The sequence below is a fragment of the Pezoporus occidentalis genome, unplaced genomic scaffold (genome assembly GCF_034315485.1).
Source record: "Pezoporus occidentalis ecotype Australia unplaced genomic scaffold, CSIRO_AGI_Poc_V1 ctg119, whole genome shotgun sequence".
NCBI lineage: Eukaryota > Metazoa > Chordata > Aves > Psittaciformes > Psittacidae > Pezoporus > Pezoporus occidentalis.
In genome coordinates, this window is record NW_026912983.1 from 1,297,555 (window position 1) to 1,310,603 (window position 13,049).

The 13,049-nt window shown below is 40.6% G+C and overlaps 1 protein-coding gene across 2 annotated transcripts in view; it reads left to right on the forward strand.

Annotated features, from left to right (window-relative positions):
* The window catches only part of PEX14 (peroxisomal biogenesis factor 14), a 76,310-nt gene that overhangs the window by 27,560 nt on the left and 35,701 nt on the right, over positions 1-13,049 (forward strand). The window contains exons 1-2 of one of the 2 annotated variants that reach the window (XM_062604566.1): positions 8,809-8,903; positions 9,017-9,101. In XM_062604566.1, coding sequence (XP_062460550.1) covers positions 8,895-8,903; positions 9,017-9,101 — 94 coding nt within the window. In that variant the 5' untranslated portion in view covers positions 8,809-8,894. Of the gene's footprint in view, positions 1-8,808; positions 8,904-9,016; positions 9,102-13,049 lie in introns of those variants that run through there. The other variant, XM_062604557.1, reaches the window with a different exon arrangement.

A 13,049-nucleotide genomic window follows, 5' to 3' on the forward strand; every position in this document is an offset into this window, starting at 1 on the left:
AGAACTGGACAAAGACAAAGGACGCAGCTGCTTTCCAATCTATAAAATTATTCCACTTGCAGTCCCCATAGACCAGGCAGCTCTGTCCAATCACATTTCTTGCCCCTTGCTTAGTTTTTCCCTTAATGGGGCAATTAACAGCAGGAACAAAGTGCATGGTCTGCTCAGGCTTTATTATTATTTGTGTTGTAATAAATGGGTAGGAGGCCAGTTGCAGACCAGCACCAGGCACTGTGTGAATAGAGAGGAAGAGGACAATTCCTGTCCCAAATAGTTCTAAGTAAAATACTAAATTTACATAAAGGTCTTCCAGTGTTTTAAGTCCTTCTCCTTTCACTATTGCCTTCATCTGCTGTGATTTGCATGATTTATTACACACCTGTCACAATTTCCAGCTTCTTCAACGTTTCCAACATAAAACCTTTTGTTTGTTAGAGTTTGGTGATCCAAGTAGTTTCCTTCAGTATCTCCTTATTCATTCTGTCATTTAGCTCTTCCTTGTCATAATGCCATCATAGCCCCCTGACTTCACCCCTAATTGTTCAGGGGTTTATTTGCAAGGAAAACACTCATTTTCTAATCTACGTTTCCTATGGATTAAGAATTCTGTTAAATGGGGTTCTTGAAATAGCAGGTTTGAGAAATAATAGCTTGCTGATTTTTTTCCTGCCTATTTGAGTCATTTCATTCTAAAACATCTTTATAGCATCTTCCACAGATGGGTTCTACTTTTGATCCTCTTGCACTAAATCTGAGCCATTGTATTACCAGTATTTTCCGGTCCCTTCACTGTGGAATTAGAAGGATCTAAGTAAATCTCAACAATGATCCTGTTCTGGTGCATCTCTTTCACTGATTTAGCCTTCTGGAGTCTACCATTCAATAGTGCATTTAAATATTCAGGCATAATTGTTAGATGTGACATGGACTTCCTATCCTTACGTCATCTTAAAGCTCCCTTGCATGTGAATGAACCTCCAGCAGTCCTTGTCTACTCTGTGGTTAGAAGAATGAAAATGTAATAAATTACAGCTTCATTGGTTTTTACGTTCTGCACATGTGAAGATAATAGGGTAAAAGAGATTTCTTTCAAAACCTGCTGTCTTTGAGATCTTTAGTAATGGCAATATCGAGAGAGGAGTGAAAAAGGTAAGAGTTGGAGGTGCTGCCATCCACCCCTCGGGAAAGCTGTATCATGCATTTTTTTAAGTTGTGAAGCCATGGAATGGTCTTAGTTCTGCTGTAGTGAGCATCTTGGACACTGAGTCATTGCATTCTTTTGGAGTGATTCAGCTCAACCGCTTGACACTTGCATTAATTTTACAGCACAGAGCCTCAGTAATCCCTAAGCTTCCTCCTGTAAGAAGAGAGAAGCAAGATGCATAAATTGTCAAGAAAAGTTCTAAAAATCAGATTCTCTCTGCTAAGTTTGTGCTCTTCCCCTTCTCTCTGGCATCTTTCTTGGGTCCCTTGGACCAGTTTGTTAACCTCACCGTGGCACACCAGCTTCACCCACTCTTGGAAGCTAGATACCTTGCCTCCTTGCATGAGATGCTGACCTTCTAGTCCACATATTACCCACAGTGATCCAGTACATTCAGCACTGAGGTTATTGCTGGTTTCATGTAAACAGAACTTCAAATAATTTGCTGCCAGTTGGATGACAAACATTATCCCCTCTCACCTCACCCCCCCACCTTGTACATCTTGCTGCAATACCTTCTTTGGTGGTACTAGTGATTATAGGGAGCTTGCAACTTCAGCTTAGCAGAAGTACAAACAGAGGACTTGAAAAGTTTATTTATCCTCTGAAAATGAGATTAAGTCTTTTCAAGAAGAAGTTAAAATGTTTGAACTCTAGAAAAAAAGGTCATGCTCCTCATTGGTTAAAATTTATTACGGCTGCATTATCAGTTTAATACTTCTAGTTTGCTCTTGTGCTCATGTTTGTTATGTTTTTCCAGCATTTATTACTTCCCCGTAACATTTTGTATCGTATTAAACCTGATATTATGAAATCTCACTAGGAGGTGTATTTCTTTCTAGAATAAAAAATACATAGCACGTTTTCTCTGTGTATAAACAGTTACTGCACATTTCTTTCAAAGCGTGTGTAGAAGTTTCTCATTCTTTTTTAGCTTTATACATGTAAGTATTTCTTGAATATTATTACTCTTCAAAAGAGAGGAATTTTGTCAAGATGTCCCCTCTGTTTTAAGTCGAATCAGAAAAAAAACTGAAGATGGCAGAGATATTTCACTTTGAAAGGTGACTACTACACAGACGAAGTTGCTACTTTTCATAAGGGCTTTTACTCCATATATCAATGTGTTTTAAGAGAGACTTGGGTCAATAATACCATGCTTTAGAATTCCCTAAATACATATTTACACAATAGACCTTAAAATATATTAGTCTATCATGTCAGCCCCTGTACACTTCTATCAGGGATGTTTTATGTCCTTAACATATGATACAATAAAACTTTATTTTATATAGCATTTTTCATACAAATTGTATTCTGGAAGGCATCGTGGGGTTAAATAAGACTTTCACAAGGTTAAAATTAAAAAAAGCTGAAGGACCAGGAAAATTAAGGGCTTTGCATAGGAAATAGGTATTTGACTGCGCAATGAGAATCTGAATGGAGAGGCCACCGAGCCAGGGGAGCCTGTAAGTCTGACTGGAGCTGCTGATCAGGATCCCTGGAAATGGAAGGTTATGTGAGGAAAGACTGGTTCTGTGTGAATAAAGAAGGTGGAAAGGTCAGGGCTGTGTGAACAGCTGGAGGAAGTGTGAAGTGGCTCCTGGAACAAAGAAGTTGAGAACAGGGACTATATGAAGTCACTTCTTTGTAGTGAGAATACTGGAAGAAATGAGGGGAAAGTGTGTTGAAGGGAAGGAAAGCATCTGAAAGCAGGCTCTAGCTAAACCCACGGGTGAGATGGATGGAATGGGATACTGGTGTGCATTGGAGGCTTTTCAGCTCTGCGGTCCTGCTCATCCCAGCACGAGTGGGGAGTGGCAGGGTCCTGGCTCCGCGGGGGCTGGCCCTGGAACCAAGTAGGCACAACACACAAAGACAGCTCGCCTCGGAGTTTTTCTGGCTTTTATCATATTTTTTTTTGGTCACCCTATTAATGTAAATGAAGTAAGGCTTTTTTGTATGTGATAATTATAGATAAATGTATTTAAAGTAGATCTGGATTTTGTAGTCCTCAGGAAAAAGAGGAAGAGTAATTTTTCCCCCCGTTCCTGTCATGTGTTCATTTTAATGAGCAATTTTAAAAAATTGAAAATAAAAGAGGAAAATGAATAGGTGTTGAACCAGCCTGTGATATGTAAATGCCAACTAGTAATTACCTAAAACCTCAATTTTCTTTCTGTTTCATCTTGCAAAACATTTCATTTCCACTGAGTGAAAACACTTAATTTGGGCTTCGCCGGCTGGTGAGGTCTGCCTCCCCTCAGCTCCCCTCTCCTCCCCTCTTCCTTCTCCCCTCTCCCCTTTTCTTCTCCCCTCTCCTCTCCCCAGCGCGGCGCCTGCCTCCCCTCTGCTTTCTCCCCTCTCTCCCCTTTCCCCTCTCCTCTCCCCTTCTCTTCTCCTCCCCTCCGCCCGGTCTCGGCTAGGGGGAGCAGTGGCTCCGCGCTGCCGGGCTGCAGCCGCCCCGCCGGCCCCAGGCGCTTCCCCTCCCGCTGCCCTGGCGCTTCCCTCCGAGTGCTGAGCAGAAATTCACCTGCCCGAGCCCTCAGCGCTGACTCCTGCAGGAGCCCTGTCCTCTCACTGTGAGGGAGGAACCCGCGGACGGACTTTGGTTCCACGCTTTTTATCTCATCGCTCTTAACTTTGATGGTTTTGAGTTAGATGTCATTTGTAGAACTCGCAGTTGTCAGAGTTCCTGGGCATCTGGGATTGTTCCTCTTTTGCTTGTATTACCGTTGGGTTTTGGGTTTGTTGGGTTTTTTTGGTTACTATTCTGTATTCCTTTAGTTCCCAGTTCTTAATCTCAAACGTGATTTGAAGCTTGTTTCTTGCCTTTGTTCTTTTCTCATTCTGACTCCTGTGAATTTTGCTTTAAATCGTATTTTTTCCTTTGCTCTGTTTTACATGAGGGTTTCTTTTTATTGTTGTTATTGCATTTTTAAACTTTTCTCAGTACGACTTTGAGGTCTGCCAAACTTTGCAGGTTTCCAGGTCCTCCCACAACAGAAATAATTCCTGGGGTTCTGTGTGGTTTCATAAAAATGTCAATGAAATCATAGGAGCTTTAAAGTGTTTCCTCTCTCCTGCCCGACCTGTAGGTAGTTGCTTTAGAAATAACAATCAGTTTCTGTGAAATAGAAATGTCACAGAAATTCTGGGGCTCGGAACACTGTATTGGGAAAAGGTTTGTCCTGGGAGGAGACATGTGTACATAGTGTCCCAGGATCCCCAATCGGAGAGAGCTCTGCCTGGAATCTCAGGGAACGGTGCCTCTTTAGTGAGATATATAGCTTCATAATTAGCCCCTTGCATTTTTTCCTGAGTGCTAGCATCAGCGTTCTATGATGTGTTTTCCTGATTAACAGCTGCTTTGCAACTATTTCCGTGTGCCACCGATAACCATATTTGTCAAGTCGGTCCTGGCAGAGCACTGATTTCTTACTAAAATGCAGCATTTCTGTTTGAAGGGGGTTTCCTGTTCATTGCAGTGCCAGGCTTTTAAGTCAGCCCTTGTTAAAACGTAAGCTGGCTTTAGCCTGATGCTTGTTAACAGGATTCTGGGTATCTCCTTTAGAGTAGGAGTGCAGGAACCTTTCACAGACAATTTAATCTTCTGAGCCTTGCAAACACACAGCTTTACACTGAGGGGGTGTTGCTGTAGGCTAATGTATTGATCAGTTCCATTTGCCCTATAGCTGTGGCCTTCTGCTCTGGCTGAAATAGGTTGAGTGTTTGTTGATACGGCCATATTATTATTTTTTAATACACTGAGAAAAAATTAATTCCAACTTCTTTTACATACGTCATGTATATTGCCAGCGTTGATTGCTTCCGCACATGTAATGTAAACTGGCTGTGCATAGTTCATGGCCTGTGCCGCCTCTGCTTAATGAAAAGAAGTGTTGCATTTAAACAGATACAGATCCATTCAGAAAGACAAAATACTGTCCCTTGCAACGTATAATTCAGACCCAACCTTTACATCACAGGTCATCTCAAAGTCTCAGTCTGTCAACAAATGCTGTTTAGTAATAACCTACAGAGGGTTCCCAGGATTAGGAAATCTATTAGAGCTCTTATGGGCTGTGCTCCTGATGGCTTTTAATTCCGTTTTCCACGTGGAACTCTGTTACCAAATCCTGTGGAACTTTCACTGATGAAGGTGATATTTTATGTTTTCATTAATTGATTGAGTTTGGGGTTTTTTACTTCTTGAGATGGTAGAAAGTGGGCATTTGCCAGAGTATTTTAAATGTGATGGTTTATTTTTTCTAGTGCTAGTAACTGGTAAAGTAGCTTAGATTGTTTCATTGGAAACCCTGCAGCTTTGAGCATAGCAATAAATAAGGCTGGGCTTACCTTCCCCATTAACGCAAAAGGGAGGGAAATTAGGAATGAGGGACCTTGGCTGTAACGTCAAAGCGCTGTGCGTTGGCCCAGGATGTTGCCAGCCTGCTGCACTCCCACAACATCTGCAGTAAAGTTCCTGTCTCTCTTTTATATCTTTGACATTGAAGCAGAATATTTGGCCTGAATTTATGTAATTTGGTCAGGCACAAATGTTATCTAAGAGAAGTTGCATTCATTTTCTAATTAGAAAATCAAACTGGAGGATAGGACCTCCTGCAGGGTTCCACCCATCACCACCCAGTCGGAAAGGAGGCTTTTGTATCATATCCCTGCAGAAGAGGTGGGATAGTGAGTTTATGGGATTCACTTGCTTTTAGAAGCCAAATCCAGCATCTTTTATTAGGAGAACTACGTACCTGATCCACTAGATAAAACTAGTTTTCTGGCTAGTGTGTGCTGGCAATCTAAGAATCAGAGGAGTGATACAATGCACATTATTTGTGCAGTGTCCTAATACCATAAAAATTTGGAGAAGTGTTACAAATGGTACAGAAATAGTATGGAACAATGTTACCAGCTGAGTCAGAGTGCTATTTGCTGCAGGATTTTTTTGGCTATCCACAGGGCTGCAAAGACTTCTCATGATCCTCCTCCTTTTTCTGTTGTTTAAATTACGGACTGCAGTTGCCCTTGTTTGTGCAAAGAAAATGATCCATAGAAGGCAGAGAGGTTGGTGTGTATGTTTGTTGAAAATATTGGCATTTTGACACGGCCAAAATTGCTTCATAAGGTGCTCATGTATACAAGATGAATTGTAAAAACGAAGTTTCAGCTTAGCCTATAGGAGGAATGTTCAGAGGTAAATGCAAACACAGATATGAGAAACATGGGATTATTGGGAAGAGGAATACATTTCCAGGATTCTTTTTTCCTGAAGTTTGTTGTTGCTTGTCATTTTATTTTGGTTTAAGATTAAAAACGTTGCAATCACTGGAGGAAGCGATGCAGGGGCAAGATAAAATACAAGTTTATTTTGGAGTGAAATTTACTACTGAAATGTTTACATTTTTACAAGGCAAAAATAAGTTTTAATAAAGGGTTTGAATCAGTAAAACGTGCCCATGGCTGGGACCGAAATAGCACAGTGAAAAATACTGCTTCTTTCTTACAGGTTTTTAGTGCTCAAACCTTGATAATTAGATAGGGGAGCTTGCAGAATTTCAGGGCTGCTGTGCCTGTGTCTCTAGCTTGCTAAATGTGGGAGGGAGTGTTGAGGAGTTTCTGAAGAAACAAACAAGTAATTATTATTAGAAGGAAAGTGGGTTTGATATGTTCACGTATCTGTTGGTCTGCTCATTTGGGCATCTTTCTTATTCAGCAGATTATCTTAAGGTTATTAGTTTGGGCACTTTGTATTTCTGCATCTGGCGTAGCAGTATCAGCACAGTCTAAATCTGTGATTTGCCTGTCACCTGCATTTCAGCTGGAGACAGATCAAGTGCACATAAATGAAGCTGAAGTGTACTTTATGGGGGGTATTTTGTGCTGGTGTTTTATGGTTCAGAATTACTGAATGTAAACTTAAGGGGGGAAAAAAAATAAGGAAAATAAGAAAAGGCAAAGAATTAAAAATACCCCATTCATTTTCTCCTCCCAACTTCAAAGTGTGCTGGGACTTTGTCAAATTCCCGTTAAAATAAATATGTCAATTTCATCTCTCTTCCAAATTCATTTATCATGCTTTTTTAAAAGGTGTTTTCTGCTTTACCTGATGTTTAAATTGGATTCGCTCGTTTATGCTGTTCTTTGCTGTATCCCCCATGTTTTTCTTAAATGAATTAGTAATGACAGCGTACTCCATCATACCCTCTCTACAGCCACTTTAAGGGAAGCCTGGTGATCTAAACCTTTTAACCTATTAAAGATGATTTTCCCCAATTGAATCAGACCCACCACAGGTGTAATAACTAATCATTTAAACTACACCTGCTATTATGTATTTTTAAGCCATTATGCATGTTGGATAGATGATAATTCATGTTTATTGCATTGTCCAATGGATCCGTTTTGCCTACACTAGCCTGATTAATGTATTTAAAGAAATAAGAGATGCAATTTAAAAGAAAAAAAACATTGATGGAATGCACTGAGGAGTACATTGAAAGTGCCATTAAACCCATCAGAACTTTGCTCTCTGACCAGAAATGCATATTTGAAGGGTTTGATTCAAACACAAAGTGAAACTTGGTGATTTCAGCAGTACTGGTGGGGTTTTTTTTCCCCTTCCTTTTCTGCTATGAAAAGTTTTGAAAACCTTTTTGGAACTGAATTCCAGAAACTCTACAAGACCTACCTGACATAGTTCTGCAGTTCACCATTTTAGGAGAAGGTTTATGACAGTGTCTGGGGAGAAATCCTCTTCCATACATATGCATTTTCAGCTCTAAAGGAGGGGAGTGATCTCTTCCACTAGTTCACATGGCTGTATCTATCTCCTGAGTGCTCTTAACTTCAGGGACATGACTCTCCCAATGCTACAATCAGAACTGATGTTTTTGTATGAAGGTAAAGGGAATCACCAGTGCAGCAACATGTAATAATGTGCGTAATAGTGTAGGAGAGGATGTGAAAAGTTGACTTACCATGTGAAGAAAAACATCAAACACCTTTTATTGGCACTAAATGGAAATGCAGAAAACCAGTGCCATTGTCATTGATGCCATTGAGTATCAGATATCTCATACCTTACCCTTTGCTTGAATAAGTGGTACAAGTGCTCTGTCACCTTGAAGGATGTAGAAGTCAGTCTTTAGACAAAAGTAATCTGTGATTTCTGCTGGTGTGGAATGTAAATTTAACTTGTCACCTATCCATTCATGTACTGAAAAGTGACTTTCATGGTATTTTTGTAATGTGATCCAAAACACGTGAAGTTGCTTCTTTCCCAGTCATGACGAGCTGAGGTTTATTTATTTATTGCTTTCAGCAAATTTGATGGCAGAAAAGGCCTTAATCTCTTAGAATTTGCAGGGAGCTTTAAGTCATAGAAAGGAAGCATTCTTACTAGTTAGCCTGCTGTTACCAGTCACATGCATTGGCTCCAGGTTGCCCTTAACTATAGGCACCAATGTAGGTAAAAAGATCACATGTCAAATGTATAAACCCCAAAGAATCTTAACAGGGTTTTTTGTACAGGATGAGCTATTCAAGAGTAATTCAACAAGAAAATCTCTAGGTTGAAATACCGTAATTGTGCTGTCTGATTGAGTTGAGCCACAGCCTGTGATGCTCGTTGAATCATTTCTGGAAGTTGAATCACTGTCAGCTCCAGACTATCTCCATGTGTTGGGTGCGATGCCTTTACTTTGCAGTACAAAATACATAATGTGAAATAGGAGTTTGACCATTCCTAACTTGGATCTTTTCTCTCTTCTGTTTTTCCAACCCTCCTACCCTCATCAGATTGTGACAGCAGTGAAGTTTTTACAGAATCCACGAGTCCGCCAAAGTCCTATTGCATCCAGAAGAGCATTTCTGAAGAAGAAAGGTACGGACTCTTTTGTGGTTTTAGTGGTAATGAGAGAGCTTGAGTTAATGTAAAACCAAAATGTATTGCTATGGAAAATTAGATGTTAAGGACAAAGTACAAAGGACAAAGTCTGTCTCCAGAAAAGATTTGACGTTTGTAAGAAATATCAGTCTCTTCTGAACTGACAATATTGGCACCAGATGTGGAATTACAGACTACAGAAGGCACACTGGAAGTTTTTGGGTTAACTGTTATCAGATCTTCTCTGCAATAAGGACGGTTTAGAGTTGTGAACCAGCTGGTCAGTTCTAACCTTCGTGACATTGGCTTTAGAATGACCGGCTTCTAGGCGAAAAGGTCGAATGTTTCTGAAGAGAGGAATGAAGGGCAAAGGACTTGGTGAAAGTAAACAAGGTCGGGCTAAGGTCAAGCTTGGGGTCAACCTGACTTTCAGGCTGAAATGGTAAACTACTGGCTGAGTTTAGCCCTTTCCTGTAGCAGGGATAGAACAGATCCTGACACATCCTATATCGTCTGAGACAGATGGAACATACTTTGCCCATTGCCTACTGAGAATTTATTTTACTTTCTGACTCATAACAGAACTATCTTTTGTTCTTGGGTTTGGGTTTTTTTTTCCTTTCTTTCCTTCTAAAGTTTTTAGTCCACAACTTACAGTGCATTTCAGGTGAAGTTCAGTCCATATTATGCTACCCTCGTGGGACCATATTGCTTAGATCCTTACCACAACATGTAAATAATCTTACCTTGGGGTTAATTACATTCATTATGGAGTATTTTAAGCAGTTGGAGTGGTACTGAAAATACAAACTCCAAACTTCAGAGGGGAGTGACCTACTTATACATTGAAGTCATAAGTACCATAGGGTACATCAAATTCTATAGCTAAAGATCTTGAGTTTTAAAAAGTAGAGAAGCCTATGAAATATATATTATTGTGTTTGGGGTTCCAAACTGTTTGTTAAGAGGCCTGATGTCATGAGATGGAGAGTTCAAGTTTATGAACCGTTTTGCTCTTCTTGAATAGTGAAGGGTGTAGAAGGGAATGGCAGTTCAGTGTTTTAGCAGTGATGTCATGACAAGTAGTTCATGGGCACATCTTTTTGCATGTGATCCCCTCACTGCTTGTCCTGATGCCAGTTAGAGAGCGCTGCAGTTGCGTAGGTACGTTGCTTGCCTTACCCTACCATTACAGTTTGGCATTAAAATTTGGAGCCTGTTGGCCGCTGTGCTCCATGAGTTTTTCCTTGAAATATGTGGACCTATGGGGAGTAATTAATCATAAAAGCTTGGGGATTTCAACTCTATCACCGAAGCAATGAAGCAAGGGAAAGCTGAGCCTAAAAGCTGTGCTGATTACCCGGGGTAACCTGATACAAAATCTATTGTTGCCGAGAGATCCTTAGCCCCAAGTATATCGTGCAATATTATAACTGCCTGATCTTCTTCTGTGCTGACAATGACCAGTTATTCCTCATTTTCTCTCTCAACACAGCTGGGTTAGAATTTCATTTGCAGAAGGTATTTAGAGCAATTTAGAGACAAATGTCTCTGGTGTTTGCGCTGCACTTCCCCACCGCAGGCTTCGCTGAACAGTTTTTAGTATCAGGAGCTCCATCTAATCTGTTTAATTTTAATAAATCCCTGACTGGGAGAAGAGGAAGGGTGGGGAGATGGAGGCACAGAGAAACTGTGGCCCGAATAATACTTCTTATGAATTACTTGGCTAATAATTACTAAAGAGCAGAAATGGTTTGGTAGAGCTGTTTGTTTGTTCCTGTTTGTTAATTAGCCCTCCTTCCCTTTGTGCTAATTGTTTATTTGAAAACTTAGCAGTAGGAGATAGGAGGGAGCAGGGTCCAGTGGTGCCTGTACCCAGCAGTCACTGGAAATATACCCATATGGAATCTGACCACTGAGCTTAACTGTGACCTCTGTTCAGTGCTTGAGAGCAGGAGGTACATACTGTCATGGTCCCTATGTGCTCTAGCAGATGGAGGCAATTATTCTTGAAATGTAGATGTTGTGGCTAATGTAGTCCTGAGTAAAGGGGGCATTACATGGTTTGGTGGGCTGTTCCCCCTATTCTCTGATATACAGTCATGGTCATCTCAGTGATATTTATCCCTTACAGATAGTGAGGCTGCCTGGAATAGAAGTCCTCACTGCCAGCCAAAAAAGCATTTTCTGTATAGAAACCGTTTCAGTTACAAGAGTCTCTTTTAAAATTATCTCTGTAGAAAATAATGCAGAGGTACCCTTGTATTTTTTTCACTGTTACTCTGATCCGAGTTTCTTCAAGCAGAAATTGCAGTAGCAGATCTTTTTATGGGCCCCAGAAGAATTTCAGGAGAGGGGAATGTGCATATCTAGATAGTTGTACACCTTGTATGAACTTGTCTTTTATAGTTACTTTTACGGACCCATACTATAGAGGTCTGTGACTCCCCACTAAGTCTGGTTAAAAACTCCTGAAGTGGGGATAATCATTTTTGTGAATGCAGAAGGAAAAGACCAGGTGCCCTACCCCTGCAGCAGCCTTCCTCTACCCCGGCTACAGGGACAGGACTGAAGCATTAGCTGTGGGTGAGCTTTCATGTCCTGCAGTCCTAATTTTGCCTAAGAAATTCCACTTGTGAGACTTGCAGAGATGGTTCTGCTTTGAATTACATTCTTTTTTTCCTTTTTTATAAGCATCTCCTTCCTAAAAAAGGCCAATCAAATTTAATTTCCTTTTATTATTATTTAGTATTTAATGTAGGCACTGGATTTTGTTTAATACATTTCAGTGCGGTGAGAAATGAAAGTGTCTGCAGGCTCATCAGCTGGACTAGGTTTGGCTTCTTGTGTGACAGTAGGGGCAGAGGCTGAAAGTAGCCTTTCCTGGTTACTTGCAGGTCAGGGCTTTGGATGATAGTTGGGAGCATAGTTGATGACAGTTGGGAGAATGAGAGTGTCCTGGATTTGTAAAAGGCCTTTCAAAAGTTGGATGAGATTTCTCTGTTGTCTTAAGCACTTTTAAACTCTCAAATAGAGAGGAATTAATGAGAAACATTAAGTTATTAGAATCACTTATAATTTTCTTTGAAGCTTACACTGGCATTTTGTGTAATTTATGACATTTCCTCCTTTTTATCATGAACTTCTTCAGATGAAGGGAAAAAAACAGCTGTTTCCCCTCAGAGTATCTGAAAGAAAAGAAAGGAAAAAAAGATGCTGTTTGTTTTTTGTCCAACTCGCTGATTCTGCTGATGACATACCACAGAATCAGCGGCGCCTTGGGAGTAATTAGACAGCATGTGGGGTTTAAACCCTTGTGGAAATGTGTCTGTCATCTAACTGTTGTGCCTCAGATGTCCTGTACTGCTCAGTTACCCATCCGGTAACTCATGTGGCTTGTTAATTTTGTCTACTCTGGATCTGTAACTTCTGGCAAGATAGAGAAAGGGGGTGGAAGTGCACTATGCATGTGGAGCTCAGTCTTTCAGGGTGCTGATCCTTTGGGGCACAGAAGGGAAAAACTGCTCGATTTACAGACTTACTGTGTGATCTTGGATGAAGAATCTTTTTCTTCTTAGTTGCCTGTTCTCTTTATCTGTAAAATGAGTACAGTAATGCCTTCCCAAAGTGGGATTGTGGGAACAGGCAAAAGCTTATGAGCAGCTCAGAAATAATAGTGAGGGGAGAACAGAAGTGCATTAGGGCAAGTAAATGTGTAATTGTTGAGTTACATTGGGAAAACATCCACCCAGAAGGTTGGACGGTGTTCACGATGCGCTGCCTGGACTGGCTTTTTGTATATATAAGTAATATAATGGGCTGCATGCCTCCAAAATGGGCTCCATGCTTCCAAAAGCACTCATGATCTAGCTTGGTGAGGTGAGCTGCAAGTTGCTGGAAGTGTTACCCTTTTACATGTTGTATCTCCTAATCTGTTTCATTACT